Raw genomic sequence first — 25026 nt, 5'->3', positions numbered from 1 at the left:
ATAAGGTCGGCGACTCCTTAAACCCCCGACTGTCTAGCTAAGCAGTGGCGCCTCTAGAGTCGGGCTCTGGCGAGCACGGGGCTCCGCCTACTTGTATGTGCAGTGCCACTGCAGCAGTATTGGTTGGAATTGGGCGAGAGCCGGTTTATTAAAGCTCCGCCCAATTATCGAGGGGATAAAAACCGCTGCAAACAAAGAGCAGGGACGAGCGCGCCGAGTCTCAGTCTCGGCCGCTTTTCTACAGCCCTTTTTTTTAAACAGCCTTTTTTGACAGCCTTTCTTTAAACCGCCTTTTTCTTAAGTTCGTTGTGTTTTGGTCTCGTCTTCAATAAATTAGTTTTTTGCTTCAGTTTTGTCGCAAGAAGTTTGGAGTTGCTGCCCCAACCGGCAGCGTGTCGCCGGACGAGCGTACGATCAGACCAACCGGCCATATTCCGACCTTTTTCTGTAACTCGGCTGATATGAAAACGTAAAGGCCATGAAATTAGCAAGCATAGAGGACAAATATTTTTATGAATTTTTGTCATTCAAGAACCTTTACATTTTTGTACATATGCAACGGCCAGGGAAAACTCTCAATGACGCTGCTATTCGTCCAAGTTTACTGCGCAGCAGCAGCTGTTATGTATTGCAAGTAACTGTACCGAAGTTTTAGTCGCAGCAGCGAGCACAAGTACAAACAAGGACTTCTCCAAAATATGCATGAATAGTGTGAAGATAAAATGTATTAGAAATGTGAAGATACAACTTGATAACGGACAAAAAAGTGCCACTGGAAACAAAGTCACCGTATGTATACACAAAACCTCGCAACAAGGTCTTTAAATACACGTATGTTTCCATTAAATCTGCGTATCTAAGCAAAAGTAACTCTATATAATGCGTCAAACAAGGCAAATAAACATCTTGCGCAATCACAGATAGTAAACTTCACAGACGGAAAGACAGACGATCCGGGAGAGATCTAAACTATGATAGCAGAAGTCGCGATACGCACTTGGGCCATGCTGCGGTCGGTGACAGTTCGAAAAAATTTCGTGGACAGGGGGGGGGGGGCTGAAGCCCCATAAGCCCCCCCCCCCCCCAACTGGCTACGCCCTTGGACAGTGGTTCGAACATATCAGTCCTCAGAGAGTGTCCCGTGGGCTCCAACTTTCGCCCCGACCTTGGACGTCTCCTGAAAAGATACAAGTGCTCGACCGATGAATCAGACCTGCGCGTGGGACAACGTTGTAAGTGACCGTCGGAACATCGACCGTGCGGCTCGAATAGGTCGTGGTCGCTACCTTGCCAAGTGCCGTGGACCTGATTCTGGGTTCGGATTGGCGCCGAGGTGCGAGCGTCGACGCCAGTTTCCACCCCTCGAACGACGTTACCTTGGTCTCTGTACAGCCATACAGCCGTACTGGCACAGACGGTACGGACCGTATTGTAGAGGCGTTGATAAGAGCCTTCAGCAATCGCAGGATCCTAGACGAGCCAACAAAATCGGATTTGTAACGTTCAACCCGAAAGACCCTGGTCCTGACGAAGATTTCGCTTATCTGCTTGAAGAGGCTGGATCCAAAACGACCTGCGACGGAGACGCCGACGAAAGAGATGAGCTCCGTTAAATTTTGAAACGTCTTCAGAACGAATTCATGACGGAGGCAGAGGCACTGGGACTCTGAGATCACGTTGAGCACAGCACTGAACTCCGGAACGACATTCTCTTCGCGTCAACCCCGTACAGGTCTTCACCTGCGGACCGCCAGTTTATGAAGAAGCAAGTCAACGTCTACCTAGTTAAAAAAATGCCGCCACCATCTGGAAGACGTTGAAGTAACGAACACTAGCTGTTCGGTAGCATCATCTATCGTCCATGTGATATCATCATCATCATCATCATCATCATGATCACGATCATCATCATCATCATTATCATCATCATCAGCCTGACTACGCCCACTGGAGGGCAAAGACCTCTGCCGTGTCTCTCCAATTAACTCTCTCCTTCGCCAGTTGCGGCCACCGTATTTTCGCAAACTTCTTAATCACATCCGCCCACCTACTTTCTGCCGCCCACTGCTACGCTTGCCTTCTCTTGGTATCCACTCCATTACCCTTAAGGACCAGCAGTTATCTTAATTTCGCATTACATGCCCTGCCCAAGCCCATTTCTTCCTCTTGATTTCCACTAGGATGTCATTAATCCGCATTTGTTCCCTCACCCACTCCGCCCGCTTCCGATCGCTTAACGCTACACCTATCATTTTTCTTCCCATAGCTCGCTGCGTTGTCCTTAACTTAAACTGAACCCTCTTCGTTAGCCTCCACGTTTCTGCCCCATAGGAGAGTACCGGTAAGATACGGCTGTTGTGTACTTTTGTCTTGGGGGATAATGGTAAGCTGCCATTCATGATCTGAGAGAACCTGCCATATGCGCTCCACCCCATTCATATTCTTCTAGTTATTTCCCTCGCATGATCCGGATCAGCTGTCACTACCTGCTCGAAATAGACATATTCTCTTACTACTTCCAGCCCCTCGCCACCAATTGCGAACTACTGTTCTCTTGCTAGACTGTTGATTATTACTTTGGTTTTCTGCATGTTAATTTTTAGCGCCACCGTTCTGCTCTGCCTGTCTAACTCACTGATCATGTTTTGCAGTTCATGCCATGAGTGACTTAGCAAGGCAATGTCATCAGCGAATCGCAGATTACTGAGGTAATCTTTAACTCTTATCCCCGAATGTTCCCATATCAGGCCCCGGAATACCCCCTGTAAACAGGCGGTGAATAGCATAGGCGAGATGGTGTCTCCGTGCCTGACACCTTTCCTTGTTGGAATTTTAATGTTGACTTTATGGAGAACTATGGTAGCTGTGCAATCGTTAAATATATCTTCCAATATTTACACATAACACTCTTCTACACCCTGATTCCGCAATGACTGCATGACTGCTGAGGCTTCTACTGAGTCGAATGCATTCTCGTAATCAATGAACGCTGCATATAGGAGCTGGTTATATTCTACGCATTTATCACCTGATTGATAACGTGAATATGGTCTATTGTCGAGTATCTTTTATGAAAGCCTGCCTGATCATTTGGTTGATTGAAGTTTATGTTTGTCCTGACTCTATTTGCCATACTGTAGTAAATACCTTGTATTCAACAGGCAATAAGCTGACCGGTCTGTAATTCTTAATTCTTGAAGTCCTTGGCGTCTCCTTTCTTATGAATTAAGATAATATTAGCGTTTTTCCAAGCTCTAGGTACGCTCGAGGGCACAAGGCATTGCGCATACAGGGTGGCCAGTTTTTCGAGCACAATCTCTCCTCCGTCCTTCAACAAATCTGCTGTTACTTGATCCTCACCAGCTGCTTTCCCCCTTTGCATTGTTCATTAAGGCTTTCTTTACTTCCTCCTTCGTTACTGTCGGGATGTCCCATTGCTGTGCTTTACTGCCTCTCTCAGTAACATTCTGATTACAATCGCTACTGTATAGATTTATGTAAAACTCTTCGGCTACTTTAACTATCTTATCCATATTGCTTATGACATTGCCCTCTTTATCTCTTATCGCATACATCTGGTTTTTACCTATGTCTAGTTTCCTCTTAAGGCGGGGGTACCACGGCGGCCATCTTGGACAAGACGTTAGTTGAACCACCAGGGCGGCTCCACTTGTCCGTGGAAGCGAAAAAGCGCTCCTTCGAGACGATCTGGTCCTCCTCTCTGCGTTACCTTGACCTCCTCTCCCTCGCGTTGTGGCAGAAGGAGGCGGTTAGTCACGGAGGGGGATAAACGCCATGACAATGACGACCGCGCTCGAACGTGTTTGGCACACGGGTACTGCTTCTTTCGTCCCTACCCACCCCTTGGCGGCCCTGCCGTGGTACCTGGCGATTCTTTTTTAGGAGGCACTATTTCGAATGTGACCTTTTGCGGTGCCAGTTGATGTGACATTGTGTTCAGTTGGAGTCAGCGCCCGTCCTGTCCGTCTTTCTGTGTGTTTTGTGTAGAATTTAGCGCTGTTTTTACTTTCCTGAACACGAAGTCTCTATATCTGTGACATTTACAGAAATTATATTTTGTTTCCATTTTTTCCAGAGTTGTACACGTTGTTTTATAGTTATTCTTTTCTCACGACCCTGACAAATATTTTTATGACTAGCAGCGGCAGCCACGGCAAGCAATATTACAAAATAAAGCTTCGTAGGTTCCACTGGCATCCATAACAAAGGGCCACAAGACATCTATGGGCTATGGCCTTCGTAAAACTATGGATGATGTCGAAATGGATGCAGCGGAATAGTAGATGACCTCTTGGTTTCAAAGGGTTGTTGCCATGCGTGTTGTCACAGCCTTTTCTGCGGTCAAAGGCGCGTGGCGCGTAGCTTGTGTGCTATTGATTCCCGTTCACCATACAAACGTTTATTTCGCAATTACAGGAAAAACACCAGCAGTGAAACATCAACCCGAGATTTCGAAGCATGGCGAGTGTTTTTATTTTTTACTCACACACTGCCAGTGCTATGTAGAATTCTAAGAGATTGCTGATATGGTAACAGTAAATAAGAGAAAATGGGCAGAATAAGGCATATGAGAATGGTACAAACATATTGCGTTCAAGTCGTTGGGTCAGTAGCTGCGGAGAGGTAGTCTGTGACGTTGAGATACGTTGCAAGTAATGCTGATTTTCTTTTTTTCCGCCCGCGCATCCGTGTATGATAACAAAAATCCCGAAAGCGCTTAGGGCCGCAGCCGGCAACATTCTTTTCGTTCACTTTTTATTGTCAAATAAACTACTACCACCACCAAGGTTCGAAAAACGAAAAGGAAACACTGGCTGCGAAACTTCCACTGGAGACTGCGGGACATAGCTGGCAAGAGCTAATAAGTACTCATTACAATCGCGTCAGGTTTCTCCCTACTGTGGCCTTAGCATAGCATTTCCATCCATTCATTGGAACTGCATTTTGTTGCCACACGAGGCAACGTTCCTGCTTTTGTGATATCGTTTTGTGATATCGGCGAGTGTGTAGTCTCAGCAGCCGTGCTCCGCTGTAAATAAAGTTTTATTTTTTATTCTGGTTCTTAGTGCGAACTTTTTTTTTGGTAATGAGCAACTAAATATAATGTACATACCTGAATAGAGCTACTCTCGCTCTGCCAGTGACGACGACCCCTTTCCGCGATAGGTCTAACGATTCCGCAGGTTTCGGGTGTGCAATTTCCGCAACCGTCGAACGCGAATTCACGTTTTGGGGAATGCAAATGGCCAACAAATGAAGTTTTCACAACGGTGACCTAATATCGACTATTTTCACAGTGCAGGATGCACATGCAATGAAAGGAAAGCTCTGGTCGGACCCAGACTGCCGCGCTCTTGGGCAGCCAGCAGCAGTCACCGACGTCGCTTGTGGATTAGGAATAAGGACGTTTTATTTCGCCATCGAACGTACTTCAGGATAAAGCGATTCAAAATTGAATATCACATCGGAGAAAGCAGGGACAATTAGAAGCGTCGGTCCTACGCGATGTCAGCAATCCGGCCACCGAATGTTTCCGAGGCGCGCGATCACATCGGTGGTTTCTACAAAGTTGTCGCGCTGCATAAACAAGCAAAGGAACAACAGGTACACAAATAGGATTAATAAAACAAAAGCGTAGCTCTCGTTTTACCTCACGCGAACAAACATAGCTGTTTGCATACAGCGCTGTAAAAAGGAGTACTGGTGTGCAGTCGCCCTGTGTTATTGGCGGAGCGAAGGGATGGCGACGTCAGTGCGGGCCGTGTTCGTGACTCGAAGGCATTCCAAAATCTCGAATGCCTTCGCGGAGCTCCATTGACTTGATAGTATGTCAGCCAAATGCCATTGAATAGTTCGTGCAGCTGCACAAGGCGACATCCGACTCGAATGACACTCGGTTGGAAGGTATTTGAAACGCCCGTGTAGCAGAGATATTGCTAATCTCAGGCTCGTGATGTTTTCTTAGATAACAGCATGCGATCAGACGCGAAAGCAATTACATCTGCTATGACATATTTTGCAAATATTTGCGAAAACAAACTAATTTTCACAATGTGCTGCAGCACCGATCGTCACTACCTGCAACACCCATCGTCACTATCATCATTTCCAAATAGCACCTCTTTTTGCCATGTGACAACGCAATGAAAGTGCCATTCGTTCATGGGGAGTGCGCTTCGTGAAAGTATCACTAAAGTTGCCGTGTGACAGGGGTATAAATCCCCCCACGCACGCGCACAAACACATTCAAACACGGAAAATGGTACGGTTTCAAAAATATCTTTGCCGTGTACGATCATACACGGTAAACCATTTTTGAAAAGTCACTAAATTGCGTTTGAAAACTATCAAAATGTAGCAGTTACAACTCAAACATGATGCCACTTCATTTTCAGAAATTATAACTTTTTATCGTCACGTGTATACAAGTACGCTGGACGAAGTTCCTACGGTAAACTCAGATTTCTAGATTTCCTGCAGCGCATACAGACCCCCCACCCCGGCGGCGCAACATGTAGGCTCTCAGCCCTGATTTCTCTTCACTGCTGCCGAAAAAAAAAATCGACTACACGTCTTTCCGGGTGGACGGTCGCTTTTAGATAATGGGACTCTGTCAGCTAGGGGGATAGGGGAAATGAACAATAACGCCCCTGCACACTGCTTTGTTTTCTTTCTCCACATGGACTCAACAAACGCACTCGCGCAAGGCCTCGCGTATTTGTGTGTGTGTAGCTATTTTCGTCTTGTTATATGTCCGCAGCTGTATCCATGAGCAGGCAGAGAAAAAAAAAAAGCTGCTGTGTTGGTACTATCATGTCAGCAGTTCGGATACTCGAGCCAGTACTAACGGCTTACTGTATTGCATTATGCCAAGTTTTCGATTAGCGTACCCTCCTAGCGGCCGCCAGGCGGAGCACGTTTTATGTTAGTGGTCCAACAGCGATACCAGACACTCACAGAGAAAAAGACGACGTACAAGGAGGCTCCTTCTATGTGTCTCATCTTATTCTGTGTCAGTGTCTGGCAGGGCTGTTGTCCACTCAATCCCTATGTATCAACTCCAAGTAGCCCAATCTGCCGTTCTTCAGAAACGCGTTTGCAGGGTTGCCTGAATGCCCTTGAATGTTATCTGCGAAAATGCATTTATAATTGTGGGTGCAGGTGGTCTCCAGAGCAGTAACGGGCAGTGCTGGCTTCAATAGGCAGAAATGAAAGGGGTGAGTCATCTGTGGACACGCCTTCCCCGGTGCACTTTACAAGGCTACGCTGGCGAACCTGACCGCGTCTGGTCGCTCGAGTCTGTTGACTGTCAGGACCACGCATGTAACTGCGAGCGCATAAAGGCTACTGGCAGTGTACGTTCCCCCCACCCCCCGCAGTTGTTGACGGAGCAAGCGTCGTTCCTGGAAAGAAACGCGGAACGCACCGCTTCACCACGACGGTGAGAGCAAGGGTTGGGTGCCGCGCTAAAGATTTTTATTACAAACCCCACTGCGCCCAGGGCGGGTGCGCCCTGACAAGTTGTACCCACTCCCCGCAGCAGAGGCACACAGGTCTGTCTCCTCTTTCTAGCCTGGCCTTGGCTGCAGAAGAACCTTGGATTGGAACGGCCGCATGTCAATCGCCTTCGCAAAACATCAGCTTCGCAGAACTGTGAAACCCCCTCCCTATTGTAAACAGCGTGACGTCAAAAAGTTGTGGCCCGGTTGGCAGAACTGACAACTTTTGGTTCTGAGCCGGTGTTGCTGGTCCCGAGGGCTCCTTCGCCGCCTTTTTACCCCGATTCGAGACGCCTCGCCGGCCCTCACAGGATAGAAGAGGGGAAACGCTTGCGCTGAATGACTTAGGCCGGGTGGCAGGAGCGCGCTCCGGGCGCCAGTGTATCCGGCCGGTGCCTCATAATAGACCTCTCCCTGATGTAAACAGTGTGACGTCAAAAAGGTGTGCCCCGATGGGCAAAATCGTCGAATTTCGGTTCTGAACCGGTTTTTCAGGTGCCGAGCACTCCCCCACCAGCTTTGTTCCCTGATTCGAAACGCCTGGCAGCCTTCTTCTCCCAGTGTGAGCCTTCTCGGTACGGCGCATGTTTTGCCCTTCGGGCCAGAAGCACGTGCGTTGATGACGTGTGTCTTGAAGGAAGCCAGTTTTCTTTGCACGTGTTGGCCTGCCTGCAAATCTGTATGCGCAGTCGCGTTTTTTTTTCTTTTTCAGGTGAGAAAAATGTAGAGCCTAAGATGTGTGTCCCAGAAAATAGTGAAAACATTTTTTTTCTGTCAACTTGAAGGAGCGAAAATTGCTAATTGATCACGTGCACTCAGTGGAGCAGATTGTCAATGAAAACTACCTCCATGGGGAAGTGACAGAAAGTGTGTGTCCTGAGTGAATCAACTTGAAATTCGAGGCCAATACAATGGGGTTTTGTTACGTTTTGCGCTAATAATAATAAACACAATCTTTATGCGAACATAAAGTGCCTCTAAACAGATATGCGAAGCTGAAGAGATTACCGCGCATGCGGGAACACTTTATTTGCAGAGCCATCGCTATATGTGCTCATTCATGTGCAAGCAAACATTTTGACTTAGAAGTTACATTCAGCCAGAGCAATGCCTACTCCCGTAATATCTTAGAATGTCATGAAATATTGAGGAAAATAGATGTGTGTGTAAATGATGGCAGATTTTTTTCACGTTTCATGACCATGCACACAAAAGCAACCGCTGTGGCAAATGCTATTTCAAGGCCGGAATGCGAAGACAATGCAAGCATGCTGCTGCTGTATGCTTTTTTGTAAACAAGCATGAGGAACCGTCCTGAGCAAGAGGCTGAAGCGTTCGTCAGATCTGGTAAAATGTAGAGTTCCGGACCCTTCCAATTAGGGTTTTTTCATAACCACGCTAATGAAAATCTGGTCGTAAATGTTTATCAGGTAGACGAGCACCATTTTGAAAATATTTATGGTCTTTCTTCTAATTTGTAAATACGGATCGACACTAACGTCATATTATGTTCCCCGCTTTGTAAACCAGGTCAAAAAACAATTCGCGATGTAAAACCTGCTTCCCACATAACCTTGCTGAATTATCCTGAAGTCCTTGATGGTTTTGCTGAGAGAGCTTCGAAATCTGCTGAAAAATAGCTCTTAGACAAAATGTTTTCACCAATGTCATCCACAGACCACCCAGCCAAAGGACTTCATACCGGTTTCCAATAAATTTCACCAGAAGCTCTCGGCCCCTCGTGTTCACGGAACTATCCTGAGTAGTAGTAGTAAGTGGCTTTTATTGTAAATGAAAAAGAAGGTAAAAGGATTCTTGCCAGCGCCGGCATCTGCTATCATGTCTAGAAGCACCTGAGCTGGGGCTGGGGGATGGAAATGGAAAGCGAGATGACAGTGAAGGGGAAAACAAAGGGTAGAGAGAGAGGGAAAACCTTCCCTCCTGCTTGTATTTCCATTACGCGAGGCGATACAGCCAGTGGGAAGGACCGCGAAAGTTGCCGGCGACCTGACACGTGAGGCGCGCACTTCGGGAGAGGGCGACCGCACTCTCTCTCTCTCACACACACATACACTACGCTCGCCCGCTCCGCAAGCTCCCCTCTCACTCGCATACACCAAGCTGCCCCGCACGCCCGCAGCACAATTTTCTCCATTCTTGACCGGAGCGGAATTCCAGCCATGACTAACAATGAGGGACACCACCGCTTTTGAGCACCCGCGAGCAGATTGGCACTTGCGCTGGCACGTGGCAAGTGCCAGCGGTGCGAGCAGCAAGCAACTCACCTACTCCTATCTAGACACTACACGCGCAATCGTGCAGCGCCATGCGCAGCAAATGTCGCTGTACTATTGTGGAGCAGCTCTTCCGGAAACCGCCATTTACAAGAGCTAGTTTTGAATCATAATACCCAGTAGCCGAGACTGACAACTGATTGCATTTCTAACGATTTCGGTATCCGTGGTTTGCACACCGCTGAGGGAAAGTACTGGTATTTCATGCAGTGCAAACAATGGCAAGAGATGCTGGCATTGTTTTTGCTGCATTGCGCGCATGCATATCACCAGCTACGCTCCCATATACCTTTCAAGAATGTTATCCGTGCATTCTTTTTTTCTTGCAGTGTGTGATTGACATATAATTTTGGGGGCATGCTTTGCCACTACAATGCTAGTGAAATCGCACTGTCCACACATGCACTTCGCCACTGGTAGAGACAGAAGCAGAAGGCTTCATTCACTTCCATTGATGTGCATTTTCAAAAGACAAACGCATGTTCCTTATAAAAACAGGACCATTTTATTACAACATCTGCTAAGCACGTTCAGATGCCTTGCACAACTCCCCCGCACATCATGGTGGCAGCCTGCAAGCAAACAAGACCATACCAATGTCATATGTGAGTCTATTTTCAGGAAGTGACAGGAAATGTCAGTGCTCAAAAGTGGGTATTAGCTTGTTCTTTACTGCTCAACCATTGCAGTTACTTTCCATTGACTTAGTGTTTCAGTAACACACAAACACATATGCTTACCTCCCGTCATACAAAAATGTGAGGGCAGTAACGGAAAAGGAAAGAAAATATGTGCATAAACATAGCAAGTGGACTGAAAAGTCCTTACATACATCTAAGTAATTTGCTGCCACTGTAACAATGAGAGCAGATATGTTAGGATAAAAGCCTGCTGAGCACGATAGAAACATATTCTGCTTATGCCATACAGGGTGATACAAAGCTGCTGGAACAATGATACACTGCTTGTTTTGATGTCACCAGCAGTTCACGAAGAAAAAGCTTACCAGCAGAAGGCTGTATCCATTGCACACAAGCAGAAAAATGTGAGCTGTGAGGTTGAATATCCCTTGAAAGTGTATATTGATACTGTGCTTCCAAGGAAAGTGAACGCCACAAGCGGGCTAGTAGCAAAAGAAAAGACGCAGCTATAGAACAGAAGAAAGGACCAGGCATAAGAAGTACAGCATGTCCAACTAAGCTATACTTGGGAAAAAGAAACAACTCAACAGTGACGTTGCAACGGACATATAAAAGCCCCACATTTTTGAAAATATAAAGCGGAAAGAAATGAAAACACACTGTTTCATGTTTCATATAGCAGGGATCTCAACGGTTACATTTGAAAATCAATTACAAGCATATTTAGAGTGCATTCATCCACAAATGTGCTTCAGCGCCTTTTCAGCTAAGGAAAACACCCAACTCAACGAGGGCTGTGTAGCTTTCAAGCATTTGTATGAAACAAGTGATAAGTTTATAGCAAAAATACCCTCTATAATGATTTTACCTCACATATACTCACCTACGAGGCCATAACAGGAGGGCGGAAAGAAAAACTATATTGTTGCAAAAGAGCAAACGACTAGGCGCCTTACGAAATGTCACAGTGCCGTGACACTGGTAATCTTGCACACGCGTTCATGAAAAACCGCACTCGATAACACACACTACGAGGTAGCTCACGCACGCGACACAGGTACAGTTGGGACTTCAATGCACATACTAATAACAAAATTGCGGTCCGAATGGCTCACCTGCGTTTGGCCCTGACATCAGCCATGCGCGTACGAAGCTTTGTGATCGTCGACCTTTTGCGTTGAAGGTATCGCCGCCGATTCCACATTTGACACTTTTACACACAAAAAAACTGGCAAGATAACGTGATAAAAAACGGCGCTGCACATAAATACAAAAGCACAGTAAAAAAAAACACCAACAAGCAAAACAGCACGATACACCGACGACAGCCTGCGGAGCAGCCGAAGAAGCGACCGAAAGGCAGGACAGGCTTCAGCGTAGTCAGTCGTCCGTACCGGTACAGAATACCGGGGCGAGAGTTGCGGGCGTCACACACACAGGGGAGGCGCTGCGCACACGTTTCAGTAAACCCCAATAGTTACTGTCTCGTACGTCTTGCTTCAAAATGTTTGACAGCGCCACTGTCGTTGACCGGCGGAACTCCATTGTTGAGTCAAAACGCCCGCGAGATTCAAATGCAGCAGCCCCGTCGACCAACAAACGGGGCGAGTGCGAGCTAACGTGAGTCGTTTATCATACCCAAATTTACATCACTGGTAGTTTAAGACCAGGGACTTCAGTTCCTGTCAAAAAAGCCTGGAATATAACAGTGATCTTTCGCGCTGGATGTATTTTGCGGAGGTTACGGCGCACCAAAAAATAGCGCAATTGAATGGCGCAGTAATACCGTTCTGTTTGTCATAGCGAAATTCGGACTTGAGCAGGTCCTTGAATATTTCCTAAATATTTCGCGTGCAAAATGTGTTCCCTATACGACGTTTATTTCCTTCTAAAACTCAGATCAAAAAAGCGCAGTTTCTAGGTTACGACCAACTTTGAACAATGAAAACTAAAAAATTATGACATGTAGCTCAATGAAATTTTCAAGAATTAACAACATGGGTACTATCTACAATCCTGCTAAATATGTTTGTGATTTATGAACTGGACTAGGAGTTATTAATGCGCCATTCTTTTAAATTTCACACTTTTTTATGGCACCAGTTCTAAATAACCACCCAATATAACTCAATAAATTGCCTGTAAGGTCCTCGAGTCACACTTAATCTAAAAGCTGCAGAAGCAGTTTTCTTTTCGGAGCAGTAGTTTTCGTCAACAGCAAATCCAACGCAGGCAAGTCGAGCAAAAATATCGTTTTATGCCCCTCGCTCTTTTGCTCACTGCTATCATACTAACGTGAATAGCTTTTAGCGACACATACCATCGCAAAGAAGATACAATTATCTTTACAATGCGCTCAATATCATTTTTCTAGCGCAAACGGATGAGCCACACCGCTCACACAAACATGACAAAAAACGGCTGCTGACCGCCGCTAGCGTGGTACCGCCGCCTTAACTGCTTTTAGGCAACCGCCGCTGTTTAGATCATGCTCGGTTTTCTCCATGTTAAACTTGCTGATGTCGGCTACCTGGCGCTATTTATTAATTTCGATAGCTCTACTAGTTCTTTCTGCCTATGGAGTTAGACGTCCTCATGCTTTGGCGTTTCTGAATCAGATCTTTAGTCTCCTGAGATAGCTTCCCGGTATGCTGTCGAACCATCCTACCATCAACTTCTGCAGCGCACTCTGTAATGATAGCGGTGAGATTATCGTTCATTGTTTCAACATTACGGTCGTCATCCGCAGTTAAAGCTGAAAATCTGTTCTGCAGCAAGATCCCGAATTACTCTACTTTCCCTATTAATGCGAACTCGTTAATAGACTTCTGCTTCACTAATTTCCTCCGTTTCCTTGTCAAATCTAAGCTAATACGACACCATACCATTCTGTGGTCGCTACAACGGACCTTTCCGAGGACCTCCACATCCTCTACGATGCCAGGGTGAGCGCACAGTATGAAGTCTATTTCATTTTAGTCTCACCAATGGGGCTCTTCCACATCCACTTCCTGATGGCTAGTTTGCGGAAGAAGGTATTCATGACCCGTAAATTGTTTCTACCTGCGAACTCTGCTAATAACTCTCCCCTGCTATTCCTATAACGGATGTCATTGTCACCTACCGCCTGGTCTCCAGCGGGCTTCTTACCTACCTTCGCATTAAAGTCGCCCATTAGTACGGTGTACTGTGATTTTTCTTTGGTCATGCCGATTCCACGTCTTATAGAAGCTTTCAACGATCTGGTCATCATGGCTTGATGTAGGCGCGTAGGCCTGCACCACCTTTAGCTTGTACCTCTTATCAAGCCTAATTACGATATCTGCCGCCCTCTCGTTAACACTATAAAACTCTTCTAGGTTGCCAGCTATATCCTGATGGATGAGGAACCCCACACCTAGTTTTGGTCTGTCTGCTAAACCACGATAGCACAGTACGTGCCTATCTTTTAGTACTTTATACGCCTCATCTGTCCTCCTAACCTCACTAAACTTAATGAAAACCCATTTAATACCCGTTAATTCTTCCAACAGCCGGGCTAAACAAGCCTCAATGGATAAGGTTCTTGCGTTAAACGTTGCTAGGTTCAGTTTCCAATGGCGGCCCGTCCGGAGCCAATGATTCTTAGCATCCTCAGCTGCGTCACAGTTCTGACCACCGCCTTGGTCAGTTGCGCGCAGCCGCTGGGAAGTCAGGGCCGAGGGTTGATCGGGTTTTTCATAAAAGGTTGCAGCCAAGTACTACACCAGGGTGGCCAAATCCAGCTCTGGTGAGGAAGTGCGCTGTCGATTCTATATAGTCACCGAAATCACGCCGCACCCCAGGCCTTGTTGTGCAGTTCTGTCGACACACGGAGTGCCCTCTTTCTGAAAAACCCGTTGGAGAATTGCGAACACCGGGGGCGCAGGGGGGGGGGGGGGGGGAGGCGGCCCTACGCCTAGCTAGGGATAAGCCTCAGCGCGAGGCCCACAGACGCGGCCAAAAAAGGCCAGCGCCCCAGAAAAGGCAGCCGGCGAGGACCGCGACCGCGCGCGGGAGGGCGATGAAACGGCCTACCTGAGTCTCCCAGCGCCGCAGGCCGGTCGAACCGAGTGTTTTCCGCCGAGGGCAGGCGCCGCGGCCAACCACAGCAGGGCAATGGGTGTACAATCCCAAGCTGAAGAAACGGCCGAAAAACCGCCGACTGGCCGCAGGAACCGGCAGCGGTGGCCGCAGGGACAGCCGAGACCACCGGCCGCAGCTGAAAAGGGCACCCCAGAGGTCCTCGACGTCGCAGGGCAGCTCAGGCAGGCAGAGGAAACTTCCCATGCGATGTATTGCCACGTGATTAGGCTACTTTTCCATACCTTACTGCGAGCGGGCGCCTACCGCCTTGAAGCCGGATATTTTTGACCAGTTTGGGCCGAAAAGTTTTGAAGCGAAAAGTTTCACTAGGCTCGTAAACACCGCGCTTCACGTGAGCCACACTACAGATTTGCCTCAGCTGCGCATGCGCGAAACCGAGTGACGTCACGCGGAGCGCAGGTGGGCGCTGCTGCCGCAGCCGTTGTCGCCGCCGCGCGCTGGCTCCGTCGCTTGACCTTTCGCCGCTGCCGCGTGCTACTGCGCATGTGCGCCGCCGCTTCTCCTCCTCGCCACCGTTTGACCTTTCACCGCCGCCGTGCGCAGTGGGTATTTGAAAGAAGGGGTATATAAGGCGCGCTTGCCCATAGAACAGACGCAGACACTCGCCATGGAAGGATTGATTGATTGATTGATTGATTGAAAACATCTTTATTCAGTATTTTCAGAACATGTGGGTGGGCCGCCTAGTCCGGTAGTCCATTGGCTGCTGCTGCTGCGGTGGCCCTCCCCACCAGCCAGTGCTGACGGTCAGGATCATCGCTGAGCAGAATAGCCTCCCACTGCTCCTCCGAGGGGTTGGGAATGGGGTCAAGTAAGGGATTAAATTGGCATGCCCACACCATATGGTAGAGGTTAGCTACCTCTCCACAGTGTGGGCACTGCGGAGAGTACCGTATTGTGCGTTTTTATCGTAAAGACTTTAAAAATTTTTCTTGCCTAAACCGCTGGCTCGTTTGCGGTGAAACTGCACACAGAGCTTGCGTATTATGGTAACTTTTGTATCGTAGCAAGTTTTACAACGGTACTTACCTAGTTGAGCCATGCATGATGCGAAAACGTAGTCGCCTGCCTCGAGATCGGCGAACCGAAGCCCAAAACACGAGTTTTTTCTGAAGGGCGGCAGTAGCGCCATCTGTCTCCTGCAGTAGAAAGCGTCACAAGGCGCTAAGGCGAGCGTTACAAGGAGCGCGGGGGCCTTTTCGTCTGCTTCAACTGAAGGGCTTCGAACATGTTCGGCCAAGTGAGCGGAAAAAATGCCCGAAACAACTATTTTAGCGAGGCTGTGCCATTAAAAGAATATTGTTTGACGTCTTCTTTTTTTCGTCCAATGACTTTATCCAATTCAGCTTATATCGTCTGCTTTCGTGGCTCTCCTAAAGCGCCGGAGGACGACGTCGCGAAGTCCTGAGCTGTGTTTTTCTTGTTTAATTTCGTTGTGGAAGATAGATGGCGCTACTGCCGCCCGTCAGCAAAAACTCGGTTTTTTGGGCTTCGGTTCGCCGATATCGACGCAGACGACTACGTTTTCGCATCATCCACGGCTCAACTAAGCAAGTACCGTTGTAAAACTCGCTACGATACAAAAGTTACCATAATACGCAAGCTCCATGAGCAGTTTCACCGCGAACGAGCCAGCGGTTGAGGTAAGAAAAATTTTGAAAGTCTTTAGAATAAAAACGCACAATACGGTATAGTGTAGGGTACCACAGGTGTAATTTAGCTGGTGTTGGGTATGTGTTGGTTTGTAGTTTCCTAAGGGTGTTCTCTTCTAACTTATTGAGGGATTTGTGTGGTGTTGGGCACTCCTTTCTGGCTGTTCTGTATGGCGCGAGATTGTCAGCATACACTGCTAAACCTATCAGGTCACGGCACCCTTCATGGTCATCAGGGGGAGACGCCCGGTATAGAAGAGCTCGGGCATGCCTGTGAGCGGCTTCGTTTCCTCCTGGTAGTTCCAGGTGACCGGGAAACCAGATGATTGAGGCTTGGTTGGGTGGATGCTTAGTCAGCAATGACAACCCTGACTTATGAATTAATCCGTAATTGAAGTTGCGACAGGCGTTCTGGGAATCAGTGAGCACAACGGCGTTGGGGTTAGATGCTACAGCTAATGCAATAGCTGCCTCCTCTGCGTGAGTGGGGTTAGATGTTTTCACCGAGGCGCAGTTCACCATCGACCCTGAAGGCGTTGAGACTACAATAGTCATGACTCCATTCTGTGGTCCTGCTGCGTCCACGTAAAGGGTGTTAGTCTGCTTGTCCCATTTCTTCTGCAGGGCTTCCCCTCTTGCCTTCCTCCTCTCGATGTTATATGCGGGATGCATATTCCGTGGAATGGGGTGCACGTTGATGCGTCTTCTCACATCGCGTGGGACCTCTTCCCTTTGGTCAATTGTATAGGGCTGATTAACATGGATCTTCTCGAGCAGTTCTCTGCCGGGTGTTGTAAGTGCGAGCCTATTGAGTTATGAGAGCCATTGTGCTCCCCACATCTCTTTGAGGGTGTTATAATAATAATAATAATGCCTTTATTTTTCATCACAAGGATGAGGGAGGCAGAGAGAAAAAGCTAGGGGTGTAGCTTGACGAGCTCTCGCCTCCCCAAAAATAGATATAACTTGTACAGGGAAAATATGCAGACAACATAACAGCATACCGGCAAAACTTAAAAAAAGAAAGAAAAAAAAAAGAAAAAAAGAAAAACGTGGCAGTAATACTAACGAAATAAAGGAAGCATGAACAGAACCTATTTTCTGACACAACTGTAACACTTTGTAACGCGTAAAAATCAAACGTAAAGGCAAAATTACACAAAAATTACAAATTGCAAAATTGTAATAACATAAATTTAAACACAATTACAGGAATTACAATTTAGAAGTTACAAAATAACAACCACAAAAATTATACAAAATTACAGAAATTACAATTCAAAGTTACACCCGGTTACATATACTTGAAGCAAAGTTTTGCAACTCTTTTTTTTTCGAGTGCTCAACAGTCATGTTGTGACTATGGCAGAGGTTGAGATAGTGCGGTAGACTATACCTAAGCATCTGTTTGCCATACCCTGTTCTGTATGCATAAATGTGCCATATTTCGTTGTTTCTTGTTTTGTACGATGCGTGTTTTTTGCATAATGAAGCCAGTGTGGCAATGAAAGGAGTATTGTTTTTATTTTCGGTTTTGTATTTAAAGAGTAAGTAGTATGCATATAAATCATTAATTGGCATTATGTCCCCTTTCTCGAAAAGTGGTTTGGATGGGTGGTCATATGCTACATTATATACTATTCTAAGAATTCTTTTTTGTTGGGTAAGTAATTTTCGGAGGTTTGTGAAAGATGTATTTCCCCATACCAAGTGACAGTAATTAAGATGCGAGCAGAACAATGACTTATACAAAAGCATTTTCACATTTACAGGGAGAATGTTTTTGTGAGCGTAAATTGTTCCTATGACACGGGATAGTTTAGATGCTATGTAATTTATGTGCTCGTCCCAAGTCATTTTCTCATTGAAAAATACACCTAGTATTTTGAAAGAGCTAACAACATCTATTTTAAAATTATCAAGAAATATACCATCATTATTTTGGATGTTCTTGTTCTTGGGGCGGAAAATAATAGCTTTAGTTTTTGAGGTATTAATCTTGAGGGCATTAAATCTTGTCCACTTTTCAAGTTGAGTAAGCGTTGTGTTTGCTTTTGCAATCATAGATGAGGCGCATGACCCGGAAAAAAGCAAGGTGGTGTCGTCTGCATATATTACAATTTTTGTTTCTTTGTCTATTTGTGTTATGTCATTCACATATATATTAAAAAGGAATGGGCCCAAGATGCTGCCTTGGGGCACACCAGATAAGATAGCTTTGACATCTGATCGGTGACCGTTTAATTCTACATACTGCTGTCGATGTCTTAGATAACTGCTCAAAAGTAACAAGGATTGTCCACGGAAACCATATACCTGAAGCTTTTTAAGCAGTAACATGTGGTTAAGATGATCAAAGGCCTTCGAAAAATCTACATATATTCCTAAAGCTAAGCATTTGTCATCGAAAGAGAATGTACTACTAGAGCCATGAGCTTGGCCGTTGGCGTGGAGTTCGGTAGCCCCAGTGCCGTCTTGTAGGCTTTCCTGATGAGTGTCTCCAACTTTTCAATTTCCGACCTGGAGAGGTTAAGGAATGCCGTCCCGTACATTATCCGCGAGATCACGAAAGCTTGCACTAAGCGGATGGTGTCCCTTTCCTTCATGCCATGGTGTTTATTTCGGATACGATGTATCATCCGGAGGATTTGCTCGGTGGATGTTGTAAGCTTCTTCATTGTGGTGGTGTTCTGTCGCCCCTGCGGGATATACTGCCCTAGGATCTTGATCTGCGTGGGTTTCTGTACTGGGTGGCTCTCTATATACACTGAGATGTTCTGCACTAGGGGTGTCCTCGGGTTCTTCAGAATTAGCAACTCGGACTTTTCCGGCGCACACTGGAGGCCTCTCTCCCTGGCGTACCGGGCCACCGTGTCCGCTGCTGCTTGAAGACGCTCCTCGATCTCGGCGTCACTCCCCGAGTTGCACCAGACAGTGATATCATCCGCATACAATGTGTGTTTGATGCCGGGAATTTCGGAAAGAAGGCCTGGTAGATCTTTCATAGCCAAGTTGAACAAGAGGGGTGACAGTACCGCCCCTTGCGGAGTTCTCCTTGGGCCTAGAGTGATGGGATCTGATTTTATTCCACTGAAGTTTATAGTGGCTTGCCTGGCTGATAAGAAGTTTTTGATATAGTTGTAGGTTCTTGCGCCACAGTTGGTATCGGCGAGGCTTTGCAGGATATTTTTATGTAGAACGTTATCGAACGCTCCTTTCAAATCCAGTGCCAGGATGGCCCTTGTGTGTGACTTGGGAGGTGTCTCAAGGAGGTCTTTGTACAAGTACAACAGGGCGTCCTGTGTTGATAGGTGAGGGCGAAAGCCGAATTGAGTGTTAGGTAGGAGGTTGCTATCTTCTAAGTATCTGCTCAGTCTCGTGTTGATGACCCTCTCTATGAGTTTCCACAAACACGAGGTCAGCGATATCGGTCTTAGATTGTCCAGTTTAAGGGGTTTGTTCGGCTTCGGAATGAACCGAACCTCGGCTGTCTTCCAGGATATTGGTAACGTTCCTGTAGCCCAATGCTGCTCGTTGAAGCATTCCACCAGCGAGGTGATGGTGTCATCGCTGAGGTTAAATAAGAGCTTCGCTGTTATCTGATTTGGACCTGGAGCTGCATTTTTTCTCATGGCCGCGATTTCTGCTTTGATTTCTTCTTTCGTGAGTGGGATGTCCAGCTCGGGATTCGGCAGCCCAGAATACTCCGGCTGTTCCACGACTTGGTCCGTGCACAGATACCTGGTCTTGAGCTTTTCCATCAACTCTGTGTCCGTACCCGGGGTGGCGTGTACGATCTTCGTGAGCCTGTCTTTAGAGGCAGACTTGCTGCTGCTGGGGTCGATTAGGACACGTAGGAGCTTCCAAGTCTTTGACACCCCTAGCTTCCCCTGAATACCATCACAGAGCGAATTCCAGTTCTGTCTGGTTAAGGATATGGCATAGCATCCTGCCTTTTTGTTTATCTCCTCTATTTTTTTGTTGAGTTTGCGGTTAAGCCGTTGTCTGCGCCATCTCTTTGTCAATGCGTGCCTCGCTTCCCATAAATGTAGAAGGTGCGGATCGACCGCTGGGCAGTCCTCTGTCGTGCAGACCTCTTTTGTAAAGGCTTTCAAAGTGTGCACCTCATCTTTAACCTATTCCTCTAGGTCGGTAATAGGGTTTGCAGTAGATGTCTGGGCCTTTCTCCACCTGTCCCAGTTCGTAACTCTTGCGATACCTATTTTGCGCTTGCACGAGTTTGTGCTTATCTCCAGAGAGAGTATGAAGTGATCGCTTCCCAGGTGCTGTTCGGTATTCTTCCAAATGGCGCTTTGTATGTTCTTGGTGAACGTCAGGTCAGGACACGTATCTCTACTGACACTGTTTCCCAGCCTCGTAGGGTAAGTGGGATCGGTGAGGGTCGATAACCCTTCTTGCGTCACTACTTCTTCCAGTTTTCTGCCTTTTGGTGTCGCTGCCGGGTAGCCCCATGAAGGGTGTGGTGCGTTGAAGTCGCCCCCAATCACGCAGGGGGAATGGCCCGCTAAGGTCAGAAATTTCTTTATGAGGGAACCCAATTTTGCGTGCCTGTCTTTAGGAGGGCTGTATACATTCAATACGTGCGTGCTTGCCGCTCCTCTTTGGAGAGGAAGAATAGTTATATAGCAGTGCGCAATATCCGGCTCGAAAGGGTCGTGCAATATGGCAGTGTATAATTTGTGCAATAACGTGGCAGTTAACTGGTCGTGCTGGTAAGTCACATAGTCTTGGAGTTTAATAGGTATTAGGTGGGGTTCTTGAATTAGGATAGCTGCCGGTGGGTCAGATTCCTGAGATATAAGGAGATTTAGAGCAGCCTGCTTTCTCCTGTATCCCCGGCAGTTCCACTGCCAGATCTTTACTCTAGGTTTGGCTGGCATGTTGAATCCGTATCGGATGGCTCGTCCACGTGCATTGTACGAGCGAATTTCGACTTATGTCTTTTATACGCATGTTTCTTCCGAAGTGCAGAAATTGCCGTCTCCGTGTATCGTCGGTTCTTTGCAATCTGCTCTCGAATTTCTTGGAATTGGGCGTTCACGTAAATTGGAAAAGCTTGGAACTCCTCCTTGAAGGACCTCAGTTCTTGGATAATTTGTTGATAGACCTCGCCTAAGGCGGGCTGGGAGCTAGGTACTACCTGCTGTTTTTGGTTTTGAGGAGTCGGCTGAGTTACCGGCGTTATTGCGTTAGTAGTTGCTCGCTTAAGCTCTTGGTTTTGGATTGTTAAAACACTGACTTGTTTTTTCAGACTTTCTATCTCTTTTTTGAGTGCTGCCAACTCCGTGTTATTCTGAGGGGAGGACGAGGGGAGGGGAGGCCACTCTGCAAAGCTCACCTTCGAATCTGAAAGCTGACCCGAGGACGTCTTCTTCAGCGCCCCGGTGGTCTTGATGAGGTTCTCCTTCCCTTGTTCTTTACCCGCCTCCACGTGACTGGCGTTCTGGGTGGAGCCTGTTGCCCGGCGTCTTGAGCTGGAACGGCCGCGGGAGGCGGAACGAGAGCGGGAGACTGATGACGACGCTCCTCTGTGTCGCTGTGCAGGCTGCCTCTTCTGGCTTGGCTTGCTCCTACCTTCGTCATCGTCAAGTTTCGTTGTTGATGCCGCGTCTGGTGACGCGGTACTAGCGTTCTTGTTCAGCGGTCTCTGAAATTTCTCTTTGCAGTCTCTTGCATAAGTATTGTGCGGGCCCTTGCACAGCGCGCAAACGGGTGTGCACTCGTGCGTCTCATCTGGACTCGGCGTTTCACAGGTTTGGCAAGCAGCCCCTTTGGGTTTCGGGCAGACGTCTGCTCGGTGACCTGGCGTTCCACAGTTGATACAAGCAGCCCTCGTTTTACGGTAGATGTAGCAGCGGCGCTCTGACCACCCGTAGTTGACCGTGAAGGGAACCTTCTGCCCGGCGAAGACGATGACTGCCGACGTAGTCTTGCCCAGTCGGCGCGCTCCCAGGATAGTATGGCTGGGTGAGGAGACGTCTTGGAAGATAGAGTCATCACTCACTTCAGGCTTGATATTATGTATGACACCCCTGAAAACATCATCTGGCAAGGCAACATAGGCGGTGACCGTTATACTCTTGCCGTCGAGGTGCAGACAATTAAGCTTGGCGAGGCGGAACGCGTCTTCCTCACAGTGAGTACACACCATTATAATGTTCTGCTGGCTAACAACGCGCAGCGTTGGCTTTTCCTGTAGAGGGGTGTTGAGGGCTGCTTGGATCCCTAATTCGAGATCGTAGGAGCGTGGAGCCACAGATTGCAGATCCACCGTGGTTTTAGGTCGAATGATGACTTTGTATGGAAAATTGCTGAGACTCGGTAGACGCGGAGGTCTTGGTGCAGGAGGCTCTCGGCGTTCTTTCTTCTCCGGCTCTTCCTTGGGAGGCGTGGATTTAGCTTGCGCCGCTCTGTCGTTGTTGCGCCGGGACCATATGTTCCAGCCATGGCTGTTGTCTTCCTTCGGGAGATCCTGCGGGGCATCAGCTGCTGCTGGGATGTTGGTACATGACTGAAGTCCATCTCCGTCGGGTCGTAGCCTCTTAGAGAATTCATCGTGGTCGTGGTAGTGATGAATGAAGCGGGAGCACTCACTGGCGAGCGTCGTTAGACCCGCGTTGCGCGAACGCTATGCCGCGCATCCACGGGCGCACCGGCGTCTCCGCGGCGGTAAGGCACCCCAACCCCTTGGCCGTTAGGGTTAGCGCTCTTCACGGGGTGACGAGAAGTCAGACAGGCTTTAGCGTCGAAAATGAGGCACTAACAGGCTCACTGGTGATACCAGGCGAAGTCAGGCGTTGAAGGCAACCCGTGGATGGTAAATATACGGTGATCCAATATTCTAATCCGCCGCAATCGAAGATTGTTAACGGAGCCCATGAATCGCACGTCCGCTCGTGACGAACGCTTGCAAGAAGAAACAACAGTCGGACGGCGCAGAAACACCGATCCAGAAGTGGTAGCTTGGGAGTTGGCTGAAAAGCAGCGAGAGCTTTTCGCTTCGAGATATCCAAGCTTAACCTTAGCCAGAGGCCGCGAGGTGGCGCCGAGGAGTGAAGACGCTGCCACGTCGAGCTCTGCTGTTAATGGCCTTTTTCGGCGGTTTTTGGATGCACCCAGCAACATCTCACTTCACACTGATTGTCGGAAGTCCAGAGGATCAAATGGAACCAACTCTCTAAAAGGTGGGACCACCAGTTTGGTTTTTACGAGACTTTGAAGTTCGGAGCAACCACGTCGCCAAGTTAAGCCTAGCGTCCGAGCCTAGCGTCCGCCCTAGCCGCCCTCGAGGGGAGACCCTTGGAGCGTGGACGGCATGGACTGGCAGGACGAGGAAAATCCGAGCTGCCAGCCGAACTCTGACATTAGTAAGGATGGAAATATGGAGCCGATTGATGCCTTAAAAGAAAATTCATGGTTCCGCCGGCAGGGCGGCAGATGTGTGAAGGAATGCGACGCAGCGTCCGAGGCGAAGAAGGAGGCACCCGTGAAGGGGAGCGAAGGGTCAGATCGAAAATACCGAAGAAGATGTTCCGCGTAGTGCTGCGACTGCACGGCGGCACGGATAAGCTGACGAGGAAAGCGGGGCCGAAGCTAGGCCAGGTCCTGACTACGGCTGCAGGCCTCGACCTGAACGGGGAAGACAGATTCATCGCCAACCCAAAGAATCAGTCCCTACTAATTATGACCCCGGAGCTCGGCAGGACGAAGCGGTACGAGAAAATTGCGACCATAACAATTGGGCCAGTGGAGATAGACACAACTGCTCACGCGGCCATGCCGGAGGGCGGCAAGGGCGTCATATACGACGTTCCGCTGGACGTCACGGAACAGGAAATTCGGCAGTGGCTCAGAAATAACCCTGGCTACGTTGGAGCGAGGAGGCTCGGGAAAAAATCCAAAACCGTGCTCATGCTCATCATTTTCGAAGACCAAGAAGTTCCGAGAGAGGTGTGGTTCAACGGATTTCTATACCGGTGCAACCTCTATAAAAAGAAATTCGAGTTGTGCTACGCATGCGGCAACCTAGGACATCGGTCGGACGTCTTCCCGGACCCTACCAGCCAGCGCTGCCAAGGGTGCAGAATGCTTAATCCGCCGGAGGGGCACGAACAAGATTGCGAGCCGCAATGCCTACTGTGTGGCGGCTGCCACCCCCTGGGGCACAACCCCTGCAGAAGCATGTACCGGACCCCGCACATTCTAAAAGTCCGACAAGCAGAGAAAGAAGCCATCCTGGCTCAAAACAAGCAGCAAGAGCCACCGCAAACCCGAGGTAGATAGAGAGGAAGAGGCGACACCGCGAATACAACGGGCCGTGCGAGAGACTCCAGCCACCAGAGATGAGCCAAGATCCAGGAGCAAGAGCAGGGGGCCGCCACAACCACCGCCACCCAAGGAAGACAAGAAACACTGGCCGAAGCCCGGAGAGACGCCAGCCGGTCAAACAAAGACGAAGGAAGAAGCCAACGCGAGCAAGAGCAGGGGGCCTCCACAATCACCCCACCCAAGAACGACAAGAAACATTGGCCGAAGACCGTGGAGACGCCGGCCGAACAAGCAACGACGAAGGAAGAAGCCAACGCAGGCGGTAAGTCGGTTAGCTTCCCTAGCGGGGTCTCCAAAGAAAAAAACTCTTAACTTTCCGTACTACAACAGACGCAAGCTGAGCATAGCAAAGAAATCAGAATAATTAAAGAAGACGTCAAAGATTAAAGAAACCCTCAAATCCCTAGTTGAGGTAGTTAAAGAGTTAAAAGAGGCATAAGCTATT

The 25026-nt window shown here is 48.1% G+C and overlaps 1 protein-coding gene across 1 annotated transcript; it reads right to left on the bottom strand.

The window, feature by feature from the left end:
• Positions 1-1120: 1120 nt before the first annotated feature.
• Positions 1121-22820, bottom strand: LOC149325194 (uncharacterized). Its single transcript, XM_089564203.1, has 3 exons — positions 22735-22820; positions 21232-21811; positions 1121-1177 (listed from the first exon to the last, which is right to left on the bottom strand). Exons 1-3 carry the CDS (start codon positions 22806-22808, stop codon positions 1121-1123), a joined length of 711 nt encoding a protein of 236 aa, XP_089420329.1. The 5' UTR covers positions 22809-22820.
• Between the last annotated feature and the right edge of the window lie 2206 nt (positions 22821-25026).

Source organism: Amblyomma mixtum, chromosome 10, assembly GCF_055824585.1.
Source record: "Amblyomma mixtum isolate Tamu chromosome 10, ASM5582458v1, whole genome shotgun sequence".
In the NCBI taxonomy this organism is placed as follows: domain Eukaryota; kingdom Metazoa; phylum Arthropoda; class Arachnida; order Ixodida; family Ixodidae; genus Amblyomma; species Amblyomma mixtum.
The sequence above is the reverse complement of the archived record's forward strand: the minus strand, read 5'-3'. Positions and strand labels throughout refer to the sequence as shown.